We start from the raw sequence: 23,616 nt of genomic DNA, 5'->3' as shown, positions 1-23,616 counted from the left end.
TTCATGATGGAGACTGCCATCTCCACTGTGTTCGGGCATTTTTTTCATTTGTGTGAATCTTCCCAGAAGATCCTAAACTGTTACTGTACTATACCATACTCTGAAGTGTTTAATTTTGCAGTAGAAGTAAAATAGTGACGGCAGTTATTTGTTGGTCCACCAGGTGGAGCTATTTCTTCCCCCCTCGCAGTAGCTACAGCAGTCCTGTTGCTCCAGTGACGGTAGAAGCCCCTAAGCCGCCTGTGCCAGCAGCTGGTTCAGGCCCCAGGCGTAATGCGGTTTTGTGCCCCTTAAAAGCACTGCTGCTAGTAAAAGGCCCTGGCCTTTGTTTAGGTAACTGTGCAAAGCCCGTTGGGCTTGTTATCAACGTGTTACAAAACTTTCTGTGTGAACCAGAGCTTGATACCAGTAGCCTGTTGTTACAAGGTGCAGCTTAAGTGTGGGATGTAACAAAGGCCTTGAAAAACGCAAGCACGAGTTGAAAGTGGAGCCAGAGCAGCAAAAACAACTCACTGATGGTCAGTGACTGGTCTTTGGCAAAGCACAACCTTGATAGATGGGAACAGACTGCTTTTGCTTTAAGAAAGGAAGCAGCAGCGAAACAAAATAATAATAATAAAAAAAACCCCAACAGCCCAACAACTATAAGGCACCTGCAGGGGCCTGGGAAAACAAGACCCCCTGCCCCGCTTCGCACAGTAACTTTGTCTGAGGGTGGAGGTGGAGGGCTGGGAATTAGCTACAGGTTGCATAGCCTTATAAACAGGTAAGAGCCCAGTTTCATGAGAGGAGGCAGAAAGCAGGTATCTGCTTCAGCCCTGGCTCCCTGCATCGAGAGTTCCTGCCCCTGGCCCCTGAGAGCAAGGACGGGAGCCATCGGTGCTAGTGAGGAGGCATCCGCTCTGCGGTACTGTATACCCGCAGCTAAGGTGGGGCAGAGCTGCCGAGGACCGACTGCTTTGAATCTGTACTAACAGTTGATAATCTTTAAAAATTAATACATAGTGGTAAGTTAGCAAGGTGTAAGAGCCAGTGCTTAGCACAATTGGGTTAATGAATGTCAGTGTAGTAAATTTTGCTGTGGTGTTTAAAATCAACCAAATTTATTGGTCTACTAGCATCCCAGTGATCTCTTCATTCCTAATAGGAATCTATCAATGTTATCTAAATGCAGAAGAAAATTATTTCTCATTCTTACTTTGCCCTCTACATATTCCTGCTTCTTCAGAGGCCACGTTATGTGAGGAAATACCTGGAAAGCTGTTCTATAGTATTTAAATGGATAACCCTGACACAGAAAGGTTGTACTGCTTCAGAATGCTTTTTTGTCACATTTATCAAGCGTTTCCTTGGGCACTTCTTTTTTCTTTGCTTCTTAATCAACCAAGCTACACTTTGGGCGAAGTGATGAATACCTGGAATGCACCAGGAAGGTGGTAGAACTTCCTCTTACCTTGATTCAATTTAGGAATATTGGCTCAGCGTTTTTCCTCCAAATTTTTAATTCTGAAATTATTTTTTTACTTCATCATAGGGAGTTTTTACTGCTTTTAGTGTAAATTCTTCTATTCCTTGGCTCTTGACTCAGAAATCCCACATGACAGTACTTGGTACATGCATGGCTAGTGTTTGGATTTGTCTGTCTTCTGGCTAATTCTGCCTTTGGCATTGTTTCCCTCTTTGTGCTTGCATGGCTTCCTTAAAGCTTTTATTTCTACCTTCAAAATGATAAAATAATAAATATATGGTGTAGGTCAAGGCTGTGCCAAAATCCCCTGTTCACCAGGATAAAATTCAGCCTGAGGTTACTGAAAGGTGTAAAACAAATAAATACAAACAAAATGTGAACTCTGACCTTGTCAGATGCAAGGCATGTTCTGCATTCATCATGACAATTTAAAATCAATCACATTATTGGATTCTGTTGTGTTTTCACTTCCAGACAAGATAATGGGTTTATTTAAGTCAATATTGAATGTGTAAGGAGTCAGGAAATTCCTGTCACCTGAGATCAGGAGGAATACGATTCAAGGTCCAGAGAGAGAGCACATCCCTGCTTGCTCCTTACTTCTATACATACATATATTGCCCTGAACATGCTATTATCTGTGAAGGTACAGCTCCTACGTGACACAGCACATTTGCTGTAGTGTCCCTCCGTAACGTACTCCGCTGCCTGGTGTGAAAGGGTATCCATGTGCCTCTTTCCCAACAGCGTTTCCTTCTTGAAGTGCATCTCTTGAACCCTTACGCCATACGGACTGCAGGGCCTTCTCACCTCCGTGTGACGGTAACCGGAGGAAGCGGCGCACCTGGAGCAAGGTTAAGGCCGGGTGTATTTGGACACCAGCGCAAGGGGCTGGGGAAGCGCCCGAAGGGTCGCCCCTCGCCAGACCACCCGCGTGTCCCGTGCCTGGTGGCCTCAGGAGACTTGAGGACCTAAGTTATAATCGATCTCGGCGTTTTTCTGTCAAACGCGGCCGGTGAAATGAGTGACAGGGAGCTGCTACGGCGCAGGGGAGAGGCGGGCGGGGCACGCCAGGCACCGGGACGGGTCGCCGGCGGCCCGGTTCTCCCCTCCGCAGGCGCTCCCGGCCTGCGCCACCCGCACCGGGGAAGCCCGAGCCGAAGCCTGGCGCGGCCGGCGCCCGCCGAGTGCCGGGGCTGCCCGTCCGCCGCGGCGCTGCCGGCTGGAGACCGCCGGGCTGTCGCGCCGCCCCGCCGCGCTCCCGGGGGTCGGGCCCCGCCGCGGCCCCATCACCTGCGCCGCGGCCCCGCGGTGCGGCCGCGGCCCCCTCCCCGCGGGCGGCCCTTCGCCCCCCGCGGCCGAAACATGCCGGTGTCCAGGCAACGGCGGCGGCGTCACTTCCTGCGGCGCCGCCCCTCCCGCCGCAGCCCTCGGGCCGAGGCTCCGTTCCGGGCTCGGGCCGTTGCAGCGGCCGCGACACGTGGCGCGGTGGGGCGGCCCCGCTGCCGGCATGGCCGCGGCGGCCGAGGCGGCGGGCGGCGGCGGCGGCAGCAGCCGCCACGAGAAGAGCCTGGGGCTGCTGACCACCAAGTTCGTGTCGCTGCTGCAGGAGGCCAAGGACGGCGTGCTGGACCTCAAAGCGGTGCGAGGGCGGGCCGGGGCGGCGGCGGCGGCCTGCCCGCCGCGGGGGGACGGAGCCCGCGGCACCGCCGGGCCTGGCCGGTGCGCACAGCCCCGCCGCGCTGCCGGGGGCGGCGCAGCCCGGGGCCGGGCCGGGCCGCCAGCTCCCCGCCTCCCCGGGCGGCGGGGCCGCTGCGGGCTGCCGGTGCGCGGTGGTGGCCGGCGGCCGCCCGCGCGGAAAGCGGCTAAGATGGGCGCCGTGCGCGGAGGTGGCTCGCCGGGGAAGGGGGACAGCCGCCGCGCTGTCCCGCCGCGCTCCGCACCGCCGGGGCGCTGGCCCTTGCCTGAAGCCGTTTGTCACCTGGCCCCCTCGATGCCCTTCTGGCCAGGGAAAACCATCCTGAAAACCCGACCGTCGCCTCTTTAGTACTTCTAAAAATGTGTATAAAAGGCGCTTAATTGGCGGGGTGAGCGGCACGTCGTCGTCACCCGCTTTTGCCACCTGCAGACTCGGCGGCGTGAAGGCGTGTGGCGTCAGCGGTGGGAGGGCGTCCCCGGCCGGGCCCACCATGTGCCAGCCCCGGGCCGGGCGGGGGCTGGGTGGCGGGAGGCCCTGGGTGCCAGCCCCCTCTGGCCGGAGCCCCGGCGTGCTGTCGCGCCGCAGGGGGCTGGGGCTCGGCCCGGGCCCTCCGGCTGTCAGCCCCCGCGTCGAGGCAAAGGCACGTTTTGCTGGCCGGCTGAGGTCCTCCGTGAACTGCTGAGGAGTCAAGCGCAGCTCAGTGAGCAGCTGGTTTGCTGTTTTGGGGACTTGAAGCCCTTTCTGGAAAACTGGCCTTATTTGTTGATGATGCTTAATGGGCTCCAGAAGGTGAATGGTGTTCTCAGGGCTCTTTTGCGCATCTCTGGTCAGAGAGCAAGCACTTCAGTGATGGTACTGCGGCTTGTGCAACTTCAGGGTGAGCTGGGAAGACACCGATAGGTTTTGTATTCCTCCTCTAGTTACACTGTGGTCTGGACAAGTTGATTAACTTCTTAGTATCTAACTGTCTCTGACGGAACTAGGCTGCCCCCACCTCAGGGATTGTTGTGCAGCTGGGTGTATTACCAGTCGCATGCTGCGAGGTGTTGCAAGTGAGTTTGAGAAGCAAAACATACTCACTTTGCAAGACATCAGGCCAAAAAGCTCAGCTTAAAGGGCCAAAGGGGATGGGTATGAACAATAAAGTCGGGCTGTGTGTGGGGAAGGAATGACACTTCTGATTCCCTTTTGTGAGGAAGGTATCAACCCAGCGGGAATGGAAGGGTTGATAGCCAGGGAAAAGTAGGTGGGCATGGCAGCAAGTCATAGATGTTTCTGCTCAAGACCTATTGGAGACTGGTTTCTGAATTACAGGGTGCTGTTTGTTGGAAGTAAATGCTAACTGCAGTACATAAGTCATTGGTACTTTCATAAACAGTGAGTCAGAACGTATGTTTTTTAACCAGTATTTCTCATAAGTATGCCACATACCTAAGGAAAAATGAAAACCAGCACACACGTTATGTCGGTGTGCTTGGGGTACTGAAGAATAGGACAGTCTTGAAATAGAACTGTGTTCCAAGAAATGATTCATGCAGGGAACATCTTCAGAAGTCTCCCTACTGACAAGTATTGACTGATGTGCTGCTGAATAGTATTTCTGTAGCAAAACCAGCAGGGCACTATGGAGAAAATAAAATTCGGAAACATTAAGTGTACTCCTAACTTTGTTATTTAGCCATTGAGAATGAAAAGCTGTTCTATAGGACATTTCCTCGTGATCTTTGGATACATCTATAATTATAGTTAAGCGGTCTGTAGGAGGGTGCTTTGGGATGTGTGTGCTGACCCGTTACGAAGCAGAAGTGATGCATCATCCTATGTGGGGCACTGTTCCTCACTTGAGGTGCAGGGAGTCTGCGAGTTCTGTATGCTGAACTTTTTTTTGAAATGTTTTAGCGCCAGATACTTCTCTGCTAACATGTGACAAACTGTGGGAGCAGAAGTGAGGATTTTCTTTACTTGAAATTTGAATTCTACAGTGCTTACTTTAAAATCAAACAGCTGTTCTCAAATAACGGCATAGCTGTCTCTGAATAACCCTGTATAAAGAAATCTAGTTACGTGAATAAAATATTAAGGGATGAGATAGAGGGGAAAGAAAGTTCCTATAGGCAGCAACTCACAAATTGCAGGGAAGAGAGGAAAAAAGCACAATGAGCAAATAAGGGATAATCCACCTGAAATGATGCCCAAAACATCGTGTATTCTTTCTTTTCAGTTGCATACAATTTCTCCTTCCTTGATTTCTTAAAAGAGCTTGGTTTCTAGCAGAATGCCACCCCTGCTATACTGATGATTAAGTAATGTTTCTGATCATCAGTGCGAAACATGAGGTACTTTAAAATCTGCTTGTTTGCCTCTGCCTTTAGAAATGTGTTGATCAGGTGCACATGACAACTGCCTTACATTTGCCCTATTCCACAGAAGAAGAAAAAGCCTGTCTATTAAATTTTGCATTCACTTAAACTTTATGGATGCAGTGATACTCAGTACTGCACGTATAGATTGCCAAGCGTGCCGTTCAGTTTAAAACTCACACCAAACTGTTGACAGTCATCTTGGGGAGAAGACATTATCATCTGCTACCAGCATAGTCCAGGAGATGCAGGACCTCTTTGCTTTGACACATGGAGAGCAAGCAGGCCTTGCTGGCCCTTCTGCTTTGTTAAGCTTTTCACTAATGACTGTCATGGTGTTCTAGCAAATTCCTCTGCTCTTCAGTGCTAACGCAGCGAATGTGCAGCTGATGATTCCTGCCGCCTTTTGTCAGCTGCCTGGGAGCAAAGAAGAAGTTGTGTGAGAGTGCACCCGAACACTTTTTCTGGCTGGTTGTTTTATTTCTGGGCAGGGTTGTGTGTGTGTGCATGCCTGCAGCTGAAACTGTGCCGAACAGCGTGTTTTCTGTATTCCAGAAGTTACACGGTCTGAATGCACATGGATCCAAAGCCCTGCGCTCAGACGTTTTTCTTTCACTTCCAAACCTGTTGGTGAGACACTCATATAGTGCTTGTCTTGGATATGTACTTAATCAAAGTATGAGGAGATGCTAGAAGGAGTAGCTAGAGTGCAGCAGCTTCACATTGAAAAGATTTTCTGAGGGAACTTCAAATACAAATGATTCAGAGGAAGGAATGTGGAAGCTGTGTCAAACCATGTTAGCAGAGCCACTGTGGTAGATGTCCCTTTCTTGTGCTGCTGGATCTGCTTCAACAGTTTGATGTCAGCTGAGAAATGATAAGTTTTAGAAGTGGTTTTGACAACAGGAGGTTTGTCTCAGCAGGCTCTTTTAATTACTGAAGTCAGTAGTGGGTGATTTTTGTGGAGGAACTGAGTGCTTGAACTTAATGTCTGAGCAGTAAGCCTATTGGAAGGTGTCACACTGGTACTGCTAGAGTGTCAAGCAGGAACTTTTCAATTGGTTTTGAAAATATCTGTGAAACACCCCATAAAATTTTGGAAAGATAATTAGGTTACGAGACCAGCACCAGAAAGCTGGTGAATGTCTGTATTAAACTTCCCAGACTGGCCCCAGTTTGACATCTTTGCTTGAATTCTTGGTGTAAGTAGTTGGACTTTGTAGCTGTGATCGAATTATACACAGGGCTAGTCAAGCTGAGTATGTATCTAACTGTGGCGTACTTTTCCTCAGTCCTCGGAGCATGGTTTGCAGCCGTGGTGAGTCTGCACTGCTGGTGTTCATGGGAGCCATGCTTTGGGCGTAAGAAATGCAATAATAGCATTGAGATTATGCCAGCTTTGAAACATCTGAAGTTGGGCACTCAAAATTAGTGGCTGTTTTTTCATTCTTAAACTTTGGTATCTTAGCTACAAATTTATGTACATTGGTATATTTTACCACCAGCACAGTTTGAAAATACATTAAGATTAGTAAAGCATTTATATATTGTACAGGCACACCTTTTGGAAGATCTCAAGAGGTAATGAAATCTGTCTCCAGAGCAGTTTCTTCATTGCTCGGACTGTGAGCAGTAGACTAATCCTACATCCATCTGTAGAGCAATGGCAAAAAAGCAGAAAAAGCAGAAAGCTGAATAACAGCTGATTAAGTAAGTGTGTGCTGTCCATTCCTTGCACCGAATAATGCCAAGAGCTTGTAGAAATTAAGCCTCTGAAGACTATGCGATATATGAGGTGTTGGTTAAACGTTGTGCAGGTGGCATCAGTTTTGCCACTTCCTAGATTTTGAAGGCTTCTCTTACAATCATTGTAAGTGGTGTGTATGCATGCACCAAAAAGAGCAGGTTAAGCTAGCAGGCGTGTACTTGCTGATATAAATGATTGAAGAGCCTGTTTCCTTGGAGAGAACTAAAGTGTGTGCTTTGTATGTATTTGTCTGTATTTTGTTTTGTTAGATAGGAAAAGGTTTTAACAGAAGAACATGCAAAAGATAAATGTCGATAACCGTATCAGTAGAAACAGTTTAGTAGGTACATCACTGTTAAGGCGAAAGAACAGTGTTTATGCTTTATGGCTATGAGAGTATTTTTTTTTAATCTACATTCTTCTTCCATTTTTTTCCTTTTAATTTTACTTCACTAACAAAAAAAATATGTATTTCTAAGTTCTAGTAATTAACTTGCTAGTAGGAAAATGTCATTTCTTTGGAAGATTAGTGAGTTCATGGTTCAGAAAATACTGTGAGTTTTATGTACTTTGCTATAAAATGGATTTGGTTTTCCTTCCTAATTGCAGTTGTCTCGGGTTGTACTCTTCATATAGGCTACGTCACTAAAAGCATTAATTTGATTGCTGGAAAAACTGAAACAAGTCATCATGTGCTTATAGTGGAAATTAGTTTGCTTTATGCATTAGTTCAAATTTGGGATGCAGAAGTCTTTTCTAGCCAGCCATCTCTTTATTTTTCTTCTTTTTTTTATTTTAATCTGGTTAATACATGTAAGCCCTTGTAATCATTGTATCTGAGCTGGACTTCTCTTCGCTTTCTCACCTTTAACTAATATTCTTTGAACTTGAGCCACTTCACAGCATCAAACTGCTGAAGGTGCGGAAGGCATGACTGGCTCAGGTTTGCTTACATTATCTTAGGTCTTTGCATCAGGTACATAAAAGCCACCATGGAAAGAATTATGGCATGAAGCAGACTGTTTTCTCTGCCTGGCAGTCTGCTTTGCTTTGGCGAGCTGTGACAGCACACAAGCACACGGCATAGCTAGCTGTAACGTAAAAGGGATAGTGTGACAGCAGCAAGCATCCCTGTGAGCTCTACCAAGGTCCTCGTGGCTGTGAAACAGCTCTTGGTTCTCAGTGTGACAGACTGAGCAAGCCCAGGTACACTGTGAGGTGGATTCATGCATTAGAGGATGATGCTGGCGTGAAGTATCGCAGCTCTCCTTCAGCCACTTTGTGAAATTACAGCCCTGTCATTTCGTATCCTGGCACCGTTTAGTCCAAAGACTGCAATACCTCGAGTGTCAGCAGAAGGGATGATAAACTTCATACGTCATTGGCTTGAGAGGCTTGCTCCACTGCAGGGCATTGCTGTCTGCCTTCCCTTCTTTTCCCTACCTTCAAAACACGCATTGCAAGCTCTTCTGTGCATAGTCCAAGTACCAAACACAGTCTTTGCAACACACATGAACTCCTCCCTGATGAGGGTAGGCCTGCTGGCCTTCAGAGGTGACTCCTCTCAGCATGCTTTGTAGCGCTACATGCAGGTGCTGAGCTTTTGAATTCATGATTGGGTGTCTGTTTCTCAAAGAGCTAAACCTTCTCACTTAAAAATGACATTAGTTGGCATTTTTCCAAGGGAATGCCTTAACTGTCTTTTGCCCTCAGCATGCAAGCTGCTGATACTTGTTCTCTTGGCAGGCTGCGGATACACTTGCTGTGAGGCAGAAGAGGAGGATTTATGATATCACCAATGTTTTGGAGGGGATTGATCTCATTGAGAAGAAGTCAAAAAACAGCATTCAGTGGAAGTAAGCCTTCTCAGTTCTAAAAATCTTCATGTGCTCAAAAGCAACAAAAAATGCTTCTTCCCACTTCTCCTGACTAAATATGACACCGCAAAATTGATGCTCATCAATGAGCAGTATGACATTTTAGAATTATAGTAAAGTTGTAACTGAACTGTATTTGTCTTCCTTTTAACTTATGTCTTTGATACATAATACCAAGTTGAAAGCACACAGGAGAGAAATGTTCAGAAAACTAGTGGTGCTACTTTATAACTAGCACTTGTAGTTGAAAAGTTTACTCTTGATGAATCTGGGAGGCCTATTGGGACACACTGTCTCCACCTATCTACCCTCCTGTAGTCCTTGCCTATTTTCTCTTCTGTGACAGAAGGTCACAAGCCCAAGCTAAGAGTTAGAGGAGAGTGAGAAAGGGCCTATAAATCAGCTCCAATGCAGAAAAAGCCTGCATTCCAAAAGAAAATAAATTTTGGTAGAGGGGAATTCTAAATTCGATCTTAAGAATTTTCATTTTTCTGTTCAAAAACTTCTGGGAGGGTAAACACTCATTTCTGTCATATTGAATATCAGTAGACTTCAAAAATGTTGAAAGTATAGTCTTAAGAAATTCTTTGCATGTTTACTTTAGTTTTTCACTTGTGGTTTCATGAACCCTTATACCTTTTTAAGAGGAGTAGGTGCTGGCTGCAATACAAAAGAAGTCATAGACAGGCTGAGGTATCTGGAAGCTGAAATTGAAGATCTAGAGCTAAAAGAAAAAGAATTGGATCAGCAGAAACTGTGGCTTCAGCAAAGTATCAAGAATGTTATGGATGATTCTACAAACTACCAATATCCTTTTAAATTAATTGTGTGCATCTTGTAAATAGAATTAAAGCAATGGTTAGAGTGTAGGTAATGGATAAAGCATAATGTAGTCCACGTTATCCAGAAGCAAGGAAAGGCAAATATTTTTTTCAGGTTTTGGTTCAAAAAGAAAGAAAATACAAATCTTATTTACATGACTTTTTAACTTCTGTGACTGTATGATCGGTAACCTGAAAATAATGTAGCACAGATATATATATATATATATGTATATATGTCAGTATTTTTTAAGTCCAAAATATAACCCTGGTGTTTCTGGCACTTGAATTTATACTTTCTTACTAGTGCTTTACATGAATCTTCTTTTGTGTTGCTTCCTTCTCTTAAAAAGATTAAGTTACTACCCAAAGATGAATTGAGTTGACAAAGTCCCGAAGCTTGTGTTTGAAACTGGAAAAAAATCCTGTGTGTAAATACCCCATCAGCAGAGAATTCCAGCTACATCACTTGTAGCCATGTGTTTAGCTGTCTTGCAAGATACTGAGAAAAATAGACACCTGAGATTGGGAGCAGGAAAGTGCCCTTCTTATCTATAGCGCCAGTGGTAAGTACTTAAAAATTACTGGAGTTGCTCTACAGAAACTGTTCCTGTAAAATGGATTTTGTAGCAAGGGAGACTCAAGTTAGATGTTATGAGAAATTTTCCTTTGGGAGAGCTAGCACTGGAAGTGACCCCCCAGAGAGGTGGTGGAATATCCATCATGGGAGGTTTTCCAGAAGTGGGGAGGCAAACATCTGTCTGGAATGTCTTAACAGTTCATCCTACCTTGAGGCGGGGGAATCGGATGGCAGATGAACTCTCAAGTCCCCTCTGACAGTATTTTTGTGTGATTCTTGGAAGCCCTGATACATTAATTCTGTAGTGTCAAGTTAGTGAGGTAAGTGGTATTCTTCAACACAAGATTATACATGTTTTTTTAGAAGAATCTTCCCATTCAAGCTATGCAACTTTTTGTATTTTCTTCACAGATTTTTTTTTCTTTAAAAGACAGAACTCTGCTATTTTTAACTAGGCATTCTGAAAATCAAGTGTCATGCCTTGATTACACCTCTCAGTAACAACATAAGTTGTTACTTAGGCTCAGTTTGAACAAACTTCTTTTAAAGGGCAACCAATAACGGTTACATGTTGCTTTAAGAAAAATGTTCCTTAACATAAATTACATTTTCATATGTCACCCATGAAGATATCTGCAACTGCTTCAATGGTAAGTTGTTACTAGGCTGTATTTCTTAAATTGAGGGATTTCATGATCTTCGTCTTGAAAACTAACTTCTTAACTAACCTGCTTTTTTCCCTGCAAGCATTTTGAAGTACTCAATAGTGATCAATACTAAGTAGATGTCCTTCACAATGTTCATGACTAGCAAGTTCTGGCATTTTCTAGTTGTAGTCACAGATTGTATGGAATGGAAGCTCAGGTGGTTTTGGAGTACTGGTTTTGGATGTCTTTTTGTATTCAGTTTGTAGCAGCTTGCCTTAGGCTGTTTAACAGAACCAGGGACAGGACATCTTGATCCAACCCACCAGAAAAACCAAGCAGGTCCAAATTTCATAACAATTTCTGGTGGCAGCTGTGGCCAGAGCGAGCTCCTGATGATGCTGTATAAATGGAACCCAGCTGGAGTTCAATGATGGAGCATTGCTACTAAATCAAAAGGATTCCTTCTGTACAGGAGGTTTGAAGAAATGGCCAAGAATTGCTGGCAGAAGTTACTCCCCTTGACATCCTCTCCTGATCCTGGGTCACCCAAGGGAAGATTGTTGTTCAGCCTCCAGCTAGGCCCAGAACCATCTCTTTGCCACAAGGAAGGTTGGATTAATTTTTCAGTAAAAATGTAAGATTAGACAACTACTGCAGAATTTAACAAAAATGAGCCATTACTAAAAAGTTAGTCGTTACTACAAAATGTGGAGGCATCTAGTACAGCAGTCACACAGTACTTCATCTAAGTGCCTCTTAGGAGGCAGAGAAGGAAAAGCATTATTCCCAAGTGATGGACAGAGGGGCAACGCTGTGTAGGTAGGTGAGTGACCTGCAACGTGTGGCTGGTTGTAGCAGTCCTGTTAATGTAATTGTGATCTCCTGACTTGTAGTCATTTAGCACGTTCTAGTGTGCGTAGTAAGCCACAGGTGAGTTTGATAGCCAGCTGTTACATCCCAGTTGTATGCTCTGCAGAAGGCGTGAGCTCAGACACTTGGAAGTGCTGGCACTGAAGACAATCATTAATACCTTTTCTTCCTTCTGTTAAATGTCTCTACTCCCACCATTCTTCAAAGCCACAAAGTGAGCTGGACCAGAGAGCTGTTTTAGCTAAAAAGAAACTAGTTAAGTATTTTTACCTGACGTTAACGTATACAACTAGAAGATTCAGGGACAGTAACAAACAGGTAAAGGAAGTGGTAGATCTTGTACTGCTATGAGAAAAGGTTCTTGCGACTGTGATCTAAGTATTGGAATTCTGTGATTTATATGATGTGATATACTTGGATCTTATAGGGACTATGCAAGTCCCACCACAAGTTTATTTATGCTAGAATTATGCAGTATTTTAAGTACCCTTGGATAACCATATCTCATGTGAGTGGATACCATGCAAGACTTAAGAAAAATATTCACAATTAACACTTTCTTAAAAATTGCTATTTAACCAGGAGACACACTTCTAGCAATTCAAGCACCTTGTGGCACACAGTTAGAAGTACCTATACCCGAAATGGTACGTACTTGTTTCTTTTTTTTATTAAGTGTTCTAGAGGGGCAGTGGAAAAGAAGAGCTACATTAGAGCAGAGAATTTACCTCTATCTGTGTGTGAGGGGGAAAAAAAAATAAATTAAGATTGTTTCACTTGAGAAGGGAGAGGCTGGGTAGGGAAAAGTGGTTTTTCTACACCTAGATAAACTAATGGTAACTCTGTCTTCTATTAAGAACAAGATAGAATAGTGGGTTTCTTTGCCCTCTCTTCTTCCGTCTTGCTTTTAAATGTTGCAACCTTCCGAAACAGGCTTAATTGTCATGAATTCCCTTGAGAACTTATTAGCAGTGACTTTTATGTGTCAAATTTCTCTATTGTATTGTTAACACAGATACCTTATGAAAAGGCCTTTTAGATTTAGTTGTAGGTTTTACATTTAGTCTTGTAGTACTAGACTGGATAGAGAAACAAACTGCAGTCTCACTTTAGGCAAAAGGCTTAAACGGGCAGGATTAAAATAGGAGGCCAAATTATTTGCCTCTGTCCATCTTCAGTTTTGTTGTTGTTGCAGTGCTCTGTTTTAAATAGGGCTTACATAGTTGGGAGAGGGCATTGTATAAAGCACGATAGCCACTATGCTTGTAGAAGGCTGAAATTCACCTGAGAGGTTTCACAAGCTATTTTTAAGTGAGGCTAAGCACAGTGTAATATTGTAAAAGCATCCAGAGCTAGAACTGTGAAGCTTATCAGTGGTACTATCTTTGTCCATCTCTGCTGAAATCAGTTCAGGGAACGGTAAGGTTCTCTGTGGGACCAAAGTTAGCTGCTGCGATGTTGGGGGTTTGGGGTTTTTCTGACTTTTTGTTGAGGTCTTTAGCACCGAGTTCAAGCTGGATGCTTTTGCTTTGGTTCCCCTGCCCTGAGGCTTCTTTCCCACTTTTCTCATGCTCATGTTTTTCCTAGAACATACTTGCTGAAAACCTGTTTGCTGAATTAGCCACTGCAGAGTCAGTGGTCTCATTGAGACTGGGCTACAGGAAGCTAGTCCCAGTTGTATTAAGTAACTTGCCAAAAGCAGGCCTGGCAAATCAGCTAAGAAATTGTTTCCACTAACTCGTGATCCAGTGTTCGCTCAGTATGGGTGAGAGATCCAAATATTTTATAGGATGCTTGATCCCAACCAAGATCATTCTGAACTTGTCATTGTTGTTACTGATAAGAGGTAATATATAAGCCCTGCTATAAGTCTCATGTAACTTGAATTTTATTTAGTTAAGCACTTTGAAGAATTGGATATTTGTGTCCTCTGTAGCTGTGTTCTGGTCAGGTAAATACATTGCAGGTTTGTGATCTGGCTTGTGGTTTTTTATTAGATGATGTGTTAGTTTTAAATACTTTTTTTTTTTTTTCCTGAGTATGGTTTGGTAAGTTTATGCCAGTTCTCAGCTCTTCCTGGTGATCTAACTGGAAGAGCACCGTATTTATCTTCTGCATCAGTTTGAGAATTAGGTTCAAAAATCTTCATTACTTTCTGTGGGAAATAACTATGCAGTTACTATTAAATTTTGTAAAGTTCCAAGTTCTCAAGGAACAGTAACTTTCATAATATACCACCTCCACAGGGACAGAATGGACAGAAGAAATACCAGATCCATCTTAAAAGTAGTTCAGGACCTATCCATGTGCTGCTTATAAATAAAGAATCGAGCTCCTCCAAGCCCATGGTGTTTCCAGTTCCTCCGCCCGATGACCTTGCACAGCCCCCATCTCAACCTGCAGCTCCAGTTACTCCCCTTAAACCTGCTGCAGCTCCTCAAAATCCACCAGAACATGATCCCAACCAAGGACAAGAGTTACCGCAAACATCAGTTGCAGACACACCATCAGGTGGGTCCAGGGTTTTGCCTGCCTCAGATGGGGGGGAAGGGAACTGGAGGGAAAGAAGAAACTGTTAGAAAAGGTAGTAGGTAAAGGAAAGATCAAGAATTTGCATAGTGAGCACCTGCCTGTTAAGAAACTACCCCAAGGGCTTACTCACAGTTCTCGCGAGGTTAACAGAAAAGCCTCTTCCTCTTCTCTCTGGTGAAACAGATTCTTCCCGCGTAGCTTAGCATCTCATACTGAGCAGCTTCTGGGTGGGATCCTGTTAGTTGTTCTGAGGTGCTTCTCAGATTGCAGCGTGGGACAAAACCAGCCTCTGACAGGGTATGATTTGAACATGTAGCTTGTAATGGGACAGATAATAGAGGCACCGGTTCCAGCTTTTGTGCCACAAGGTCACTTACCTTCTTCCACATAGCCACAGTGAGAGACTGCCTGAATATCAGGTGTTTTTTCCACAACAATAGTAAGGGAATAGGAAAAGGTTTAAGAAAATGCTGGTGGTGTTACAGACTGCATTTCTGAGGGGTCCTGATTAAATTGTGCCCGTGACTTCAGAAGGGGGAAGACTCCTTTCACCTCCTCCCAGACATCGGCCGTGTTCTCCTCAAAAGACAAAGCTGGGTGCGGGCGTTTTGTGTTCCCTTTACCGTAGCGGACTGTATCCCATGCCTTTCCGGCTTTGCAGACGGCAGCGTGCAGCAGGACAGTGCAACCCCGGCAGCCCCTTACTCCAGCCTTCCAGAGTCGGTGTTGTACCCCAGCCTCTCCGGAGATGTCGCCCAAGCTACAGCTAGTTCAAGTGACTACCAAACCTTGCTGCCCCTGGATGTTAACTGCATTCTCAAGCCAAACTCATTCGACATAGCAAAGATGGAAGAACCCGCAGGTAGGAAGCAACAGTTATGCTTAAATGTTTTTATTAGTTTCCTGAGCCCTTCTTTGTGACCACGTTACCGATGGGTTACACAGAGGAAATGACAGGCCTCTTCATCTCCTAATGAAGCCACTGAGCCAGCTCTGTGTAGCAAACTTGTTTTGAGCAAATACTGGTCTCTGCCACCAAATAAACTTCATGCTGTACATGGCTCTAGGGTTATAAGGGATTGGTGTGAGAAATGTATCAGGAGAACCTGAGGGATACAAAGATGAGTATATTTTACATACATATGGCATGCTATCCGTACAGCTTCTACACTGCACGAGCCATACTGTGCTTTGTAATTCAGTGTTTCAATGTAGAGAATATACGTTGGCTTCCATAAACACATGCTTATGTCTTTCACAGGAAATATCAGTGGGGATATTATTGATGAACTCATGTCTTCTGATGGTAAGTATTTAGCATCTTTACTTTTCTATAATTACAAGTAGCAGCATGGGGTTTGTGTGAACAGCACTCTTAGTAGGTGTATGTTAAATCTGATACCAAGAGTCAGTATGAAACTACTTCTTTCCCCTGTACTGCCTTCTCTGTCTTTGTCATTCTTGTCTTTGCTCCCCTTTCCATTCCCTGCAACAGTTTTATTTAACAATCAAAATATGAAAGCTTTAATCCAGCAAATACTTACATGCATGAGTAACCCACCAATCCTTAAGTCAGGAACAAAGAACAGGCCGATAACTAGAGTGCTGCCTTGAAAAAAATAATACCTGGTTTAATTCTGTTCTGCCTAAGGCTTCCTGCAGGTGCTTTCAGTAAACATTTCAGAACATATACATGCCTGCATGCAGACAGATACATGACCAGCTGTGGTACACTAACAGAACAGACAAATGTTACCCGTTTCTGCTCTTGCGCCTCAGTGGCCAAAAATGCAGAGCTGAACCACAGCTAGGAAGTTCACATGCTCCTTGCCTCTCTGCTTTGTCTCACTGAGGTGCCAGGTGAACTCGGCTGAGGTTGTTCCTCTTGCCCTGTGCTCTGTAGGTAGCCTGTATCTGCCCTTCAAGCAGACGACCTCAGAGCTTACCCAAAAAACCCCCATGTAATTATAAGATCTGAGGGGCAAGATGGGATTATGTGAATGTGCCAGAACATAGCTAAAATGGAAATAGTCTCTGCTTTTAGGAGGTACTAGGTTAGTGTTGCTCCTGAGGTGCAGCATGAGAGCTGAGAGTTGTCTTGCATTTCCTCCCCAAAGACAGCTTGAAATCCACGCTTGAAATCCATCACACAAGGAAACTGCTAGCCTCCATTTTTCATCTGTAAAATAAGGATAATGGTAACTTCCTTACTTAAACTGATAAGTATTTGAAGGCTGACATACGCAATATTGAAATATAAATATAAATGATGGCTTTCTGATGAAAGTCTCAAAAGCTGCTCAGGAGCTTCTTTGCTGCAGAAGGAGAAATTAAGTCCATATTCCACAGCTATCACTCTATTCCAGCAAATTCATTTAAAATACTAAGCAAAAATATGTAGACCCGTCACTGTCTTTGCCTTAGTTTGAAGGCGATACAGGTATTCACAGTATGTATCTTAGTATGCTTGTCAGGTCATAAAGACTGGTTTAATTATTAAGACTAACCCCAATACTGGTGATGACAAACATACTGAATGAGATAGGGCTGATATTCCAAAAGTGTTTTAATTTAAACTAAACTATTCCTGCTTTACAGTTTTTCCTCTCTTACGACTCTCTCCTACTCCCGGAGATGACTACAACTTTAACCTGGATGATAATGAAGGAGTCTGTGATCTCTTTGATGTGCAGATACTAAATTATTAGATATTGTATCAACCAGACTACTTATCTACCTCTAACTATAACATTCTAGACTTCTTCATAACCTAAGTATTTGAATACTGAATGTATAACTTCTTAGTTCACTGACTCTGGGAGTATATTTCCTTTTGCTTCCTTTAACGACTTCACAAAACAAATTTAACAACCAGAAAAAAGGGCTTTTATAAAAAATTCTGGCACGTTTTTTCATCCGAGTGTCGTCTGTGTAATCCAATTTTTTGGAGTTTCCTTCAGTAAGAGAAGTGAAAATGCTTTATAGCCTTTTGATCATTAAAAAAAAAAAAACACAATTAGACTTCTTGCTCACAGTTAACAGCATTTTCTTTGAAGCTTTACTGCCAAGAAGCTTTCTGTATTTTTTGTCTTTAACCTTTCAATCAGTTTTGAAGCTTTCACTGCCAAGCTGAAAAGTGAAGGATATCAACTTGAGTTATGCTAAATTGTTTCAGTGAACCAATTTTGTGAAGTGCCTTCTGTTTTAGCACTTTAAGTTTCTCACACTGACTTCTGACATTCCACTTTCCTAGATGATAGGAAAGGTCTGTTTGTAGTTTGTATTAAAGTGTGCCAATACTTGTATATTAACAAGATTTTTTAAATAAAATTGTACAAACAAAGCCATTGGTATCTGTTATCTTCATTTCTTGTGATCCCTTCATCATCCATTATGTATTACAACTGAGATAATAGGTTTGTGGCAGCATCCACGTTTGCCGGTTCCTCTTCCAGGTTTGTGGAAACCTGAAAAAAACAAGTTCAAGTTTAAAGTAGAAAGCAATTTATTTTTACTCCAGTAGTAAACATCCATTGTCTAGAAGATTAGTTTGTCTTTATATATTTGATTGAGGCTAATTTTTCAGTCATAATTGAGTGATTTGGGGGATTACAGGATTCACTGAACTTGACAGATAAGTAGCCAATACTTTATGCCACAGGAAAAAGACAAAGCATCACACCAGTAATATAACATACATGGCCAAATGGAAATAGGCTCAGCTTTTAGTTCAGAAGTGCTCTTGACAACACTTCTGCAACTTCGGAGAAAGTACTATTACAGCGTGCATGATCACGTACAGCCCTACTAGCACAGAAGCAGTGGTATAGTCCGAATTCCTGGCTGCACGCAATAGCAAGCCAGCAGGGACAGGTCAGCTTCCACCAACTGCCTTGAAACCCTTGCTTGGCCTCATCCTGCGCTGGCAGTACTGGCACCTGTTTCATTTTGCCCCTCAGCCTCTCCTTAAGGTATCTGACACCTGTTTTGTTGCTCCCAGCTATACAGAAAGTTCTTCACTCCAGGCACAGTAAATAACACAAAATTCATGTCCGCTTCTCCAGCAGCCAGGATGGCTTCATCTGTACCTCATCCTAGCCCGCTGCTTTCTCTACCCCAAACCATGCCCAGAGCATCAGAGTCAGCATAAAGAGTTTATATGGAGGAGCTTGCCTGCAATTACACTCTGTGAATTATTTCTTGCACAAAACTGCACGTAGCCCTGTGTAAGACTTGAGAAAGGAAGATAAGTGCACTTCAGGTTCAAGACAGCATTTCACAGGCAAGAGCTCCAGTACAGAAATTGCTGTTGCAGGTGTTGGTACTTCTGATTAGGGAATACGAAGGTTTAGGAATCGGGAACAAAAAGAGGCAGAACTGTTTGGTTCAAAACACTATCAGATGCTTCGGGTAGGGAATTAGCAAGGTTCATCTTTCCTTTCTATGTCTCTTCATGTTGACACATAAGTCTCAAAGAGCTGGAGCTGGAACTGACTTTTTTAAAAAATCAATTAAAAACCGGTGAGAACATAATTTAAAAATATGTTTTAGAAGCATGCTCTGGCTTGGTTACCCACCCTCTTCTCTCTACTTTAGTAGCTACCTAGCACTTGAATATGCGAACCAGATTGCAACATTACAACACAACTTAAATTAATAAAGCTGGGTTTATAGCTTTAAAGCAACTGCATGAATTGCCTGCAGTCTTAGAGCCAGAATATATGCTTTGAACATGCACACTCCTTTCATTTCCCTCCTCAGATTTTTACAAAGGGAAATTACCTGATCATTCTTCTGAGGTTCTGCTGCAGTGCCTTTTGATAGTTGCTGTATTTCTTTCTGAACTTCAGCAAATGCTTTATTTATTGTGCTAACTTTCTCAGCATTTCTAATGTTTAGCTGGGAGGGAAAAAACAAAACAAAACACATTGGTATTTTTAAGAGAAATTCTATTAGCATGCACAATTACACCATTTTTGTACAACTTGTACAGCCAGTGTTACATACGTATCTTCCAAAATATCTTTTTAGTGGATTTATCTGTTACTTAATTACACTTTCTAGTCATGTGATACTAATGTTCTAATAAACTGGAAATTATGAAAGCAGTTAAACTTGTTCTATTGGAAATGGAGCCCATAGTGATCCAGAAACAGAACACAGAGAAAACAAAAGCCAAGCCCTGTTACACCACCCTCAGCTTCTCAGCTGTAGTGGAGTTCCAGGAAAGGTTTCTTCCTTCATTTGTGTGGTGGGTTGGCTTTGGCTGCACACCAGGTGCACACCAAAGCCATTCTATCATTCCCCCTCCTCAACTGGACAGGGGAGAAAATACAACAAAAGGCTTGTGGGTTGAGAGAAAGACAGGGAAATCACACCAACCACTGTCATGTGCAAAACAAATTTGACTTGGGGAAAAAAATAATTACCAATCAAATCAGAGTAAGGTAATGATAAATAAAACCAAATCTTAAAAACACCTTCCTCCCACCCCTCCCTTCTTCCTGGGACCAACTTCACTCCTTATTTTCTCTACCTCCTTCCCCTCCTGCAGCACAGGGGGACAGGGAAGAGGTGTTGCAGTCAGTTCATCATGTTGTCTCCGCTTTCCTTCCCCCTCAGAGGGAACACTCCTCACACTCTTCCCCTGCTCCAGCATGGTGTCATTTCCACAGGAGAGTTCTCTACAAACTTCCAATGTGGGTCTTTCCCACAGGCTGCAGTTCTTCACGAACTGCCCCAGCATGGGTCCCCCCCACCAGGTGCCGTCCTTCAGGCACAGCCGGCTCCAGTGTGGGTCCCCCGCGGGGTCACAGCCCGGCCAGCAAACCTGCCCCAGCCTGGGCTCCTCTACCCACGGGGCCACAGGCCCTGCCAGGAGCTGCTCCAACGCGGGCTGCCCATGAGGTCACGGCCTCCTTTGGGCACCCAGCTGCTCTGGTGTGGGGTCCTCCATGGGCTGCAGGTGGGTATCTGCTCTGTCATGGACTCCCATGGGCTGCAGGGGCACAGCCTGCCTCACCGTGGTCTCCATGACAGGCTGCAGGGGAACCTCTGCTCCAGTGCCTGGAGCACCTCCAGATACTGGCCCATTGCACTGCAAATGTTCCAGAGGCATGCTCGTTGTCTTCAGGTGACCCGAAGTTTCAGGATACCTACTGGTCTTCCAAAGGCTCCCCCTGTAATTCACCTCTCAGCTATTTACACAGGCAGAAGCAAACTGTGAATGGTTACACATATTCATTTTGCTTTCAAATGCTTCCATAATTTCAGAACACGTATACATTAATAACAATTCCATTTATCCTGAATGACTAGGAGAACCAGTAGTAAGAAAGCAGTGGCAAGAGGCTGACAAAACAAGTCTACTCAGATTAGCGCTTTAATTTATAATAAACTGAACAGTGACTCCAGAAACATCGACTCGGCTCCTAGCTCAAATCAGAGTTGATGCAGCTGTGGCCAACCCAATTTACAAAGATCTTAGGTTTCCCCTCAGGGCTCGTTACCATTTTGCAGATTCACAGGGGTGCTGAAAGGATCCAGTCAGTTTTAATACCCGACATCCTCAGCTACTCCAGCAGGACTTGTACAAAGAAAGAGGCTCTATAACTAGCAAGTGTATCTATATCAGAAGTTGTTTGAATAGTTTTAATGGGCTCTTATCTATTAAAGAATAATGTATTTTAACATCTTTTTTTCTGATCATCTTCCTATAAAGCTCAGTAAATCCCAAAAGGCTTAATGAATTAAAGAACAGTTTTAAACACAGAGAATAAAATTTTACTCCTAACAACCTACTGACTTTTCATGAATATGTTTTTAAAACCTGTTTCTCCCTTTATTATACAGAACCCTCTAGACAAAGTAGAGATGTGACAGCAGCAACATAAAATATGTTTATTTCCAAAGTTTGTTACGTTCCTGTCTGTCTACCAGATTAGCCTGTCAAGTGGCTTTAGCTTGCAGAAGATCTCAAAGGGCCTTTTGTTGGAGCTGCTATTTAACTCTGTTTGCCCAGTAGACTGCAACCAAATCTGATGCGAACAGTAAACCACCAACTTTCTGCTTTTATTATCAGATACCCTTATAAAGGAACCAGCTGAAGTCTCAGCAGATCACACAACTCAGGCTGGAGGGAAAGTTTGAGAAGAAGATACTGTTTTAATTATTTAATGCTACCAAGAGGAAAACTCTTGATCAGATCACCCACATCCCTCTTTCCCTGCATCACTCCCAGTCACACGACCCACTCCCTCCCTCCTCTGGGCTGCCGTACTCTCCAGACACAAAAGCGGCTGAATATTATTTTTGCTTGTTCACTTTTCCATTGCTTTAGTGTGTTAAATCAGCTCACAGAAGGGTCTGCAGAGCATCACAGCCCATCTAAGGTGCAAGAAGGGGGAAAAGAGGAATTAAGAGTAAAACATAAGGCAGTGTGTGCCCTTAGAGCTATTCACTGTGTCTCACCGGCATGGTTTTATTTCACAGCTGGGACAAATAAACAGCTACTAGGCCAGAAAAGGCTCCATTCTTTCTGGTTCTTCCTCCCCAAAATGTTTCTGATTGTGCTCATTCAAAATGAAATTTGTTCAACTTGTCAACCCAGCACAGAAAAACACAAACCACATTTTTAATTGCTTTTGCTGTTGATTTAGCAAGTTGAATCACCTAGTATGCACTGAGCTCCCAAGCCAGCATCAAGGAGAGCTGTGGGAACAGTGCCCAGAACCTGGTAAAGTGGGCTGGGGTTCGGAGCACGGCGGAAGGAACAGGTCTTCCCCCTGCAGCATCTGTGCCTGGTGGTCTGCATCAAGCCATTTTGTTAAACTATACCCTGAATTACAGCAACAGTGATGCCGCACGCGTGGTCTAGCCGACCTGAGCTCACTGAATACTTTCTAAGTATTTCCGTCAAGGGGAACAGCTTGAAGCCTTTTGTGGCAGGTGCTTGCGGGAGATTCGTCAAATCAACTTCTTGTGCTTTGCTTTCTGAAGACGACGACGTCCCCGTACACACCTATTTTTCGGGTGGAAACCGCGTACTTTGCAGTTCTGCGCCCGGCAAAGCACAGCCCACCTCAGCTCTCCGCGCCCGGCCACAAGCGCTCGCCGCGGGCCGCAGAGGCGGCGAGGCCGCCCGGCCCGGCCCGGCGCGCCAGGCCGAAGCCTCAAGCGGGGCCCGCAGGCCTCGGCCCTCCGGCGCGGAGCCGCCACGCCGCGGCCCCGGCCGGCCCCCTCCCCCCGCGCCGCTCACCTGCTTCAGCCCGGAGGTGACGGGCCGCGCCTTGCCCTTGGCCTTGGCCTTGGCGGCGCCGCTGCGAGCGATGCGGAAAACACTGCCCGCCTTCCCCGCGCGCGGCCGGCTCTTCCCCATGGCGGCGGCAGCGCGCGACCGGCCGCCCGGCTGACGTCACACCCGCGCGCCGGGGAAGCCGCCGATCCCCCGCCAGCACTGACATTGGGAGGCTGGGCCGGCAGGGGGCGCTGTGCCCCCCGCCTGTCTCCTGCCCGGCCCCGCGGCGGCCACCGGGGAGCGGCGCGGCGTGGGGAGCGGGGGACGGGGATGGGGAGCGGCGGGAATGGGGAGCGGGGGCGAGGAGCGGCGGGGCGTGGGGAGCCGGGACGGAGACGGGGAGCGGCGGGGCGTGGGGAGCAGGGGGGACGGGGAGCAGGGGGGCGACGTCCCCGTCCCAGCGTGCACTCCCCGCTTGCCGCGCAGGCTCCCGTGTCCGCAGGCTGCTTCCAACGGGGGAAGCCGCGCTGTGCCACGGTACCACGGCACGTGCGTGACAGTCCCTGAAACACAGGGTTTAAAATAATAAACAATTAAAAAGAAAAATAAAATCGAGTGTGTTGTGGGAAACCCTTCTGACTCCTGCGCCTCGCCGGTAAAACGTGCCTGTTTTTCCGGCCGGTTCCATCTCCGGGTCGGCTCCCCTCGGGGCCCGGCGGGAGGGGGCGGCGGGGCGCCCCTCGCTTTGCTCTGGGGGGCGGCCGCGCTGGGCGACCCCC

General features: G+C 45.4%; 2 protein-coding genes across 2 annotated transcripts; one reads left to right on the top strand and one right to left on the bottom strand.

Moving 5' to 3' along the window:
• Positions 1-2,873: 2,873 nt before the first annotated feature.
• Positions 2,874-17,944, top strand: E2F5 (E2F transcription factor 5). Its single transcript, XM_055706099.1, has 9 exons — positions 2,874-3,110; positions 9,021-9,130; positions 9,797-9,960; positions 11,161-11,202; positions 12,652-12,716; positions 14,316-14,580; positions 15,263-15,463; positions 15,863-15,907; positions 17,200-17,944. Exons 1-9 carry the CDS (start codon positions 2,979-2,981, stop codon positions 17,307-17,309), a joined length of 1,134 nt encoding a protein of 377 aa, XP_055562074.1. The 5' UTR covers positions 2,874-2,978; the 3' UTR covers positions 17,310-17,944.
• Positions 17,624-23,021, bottom strand: RBIS (ribosomal biogenesis factor). The gene is made up of 3 exons (XM_055706105.1): positions 22,859-23,021; positions 19,384-19,500; positions 17,624-18,068 (listed from the first exon to the last, which is right to left on the bottom strand). Exons 1-3 carry the CDS (start codon positions 22,976-22,978, stop codon positions 18,000-18,002), a joined length of 306 nt encoding a protein of 101 aa, XP_055562080.1. The 5' UTR covers positions 22,979-23,021; the 3' UTR covers positions 17,624-17,999.
• Between the last annotated feature and the right edge of the window lie 595 nt (positions 23,022-23,616).

Source organism: Falco cherrug, chromosome 3 (assembly GCF_023634085.1).
Source record: "Falco cherrug isolate bFalChe1 chromosome 3, bFalChe1.pri, whole genome shotgun sequence".
NCBI lineage: Eukaryota > Metazoa > Chordata > Aves > Falconiformes > Falconidae > Falco > Falco cherrug.
This window is presented reverse-complemented; position numbering and strand designations above follow the sequence as displayed.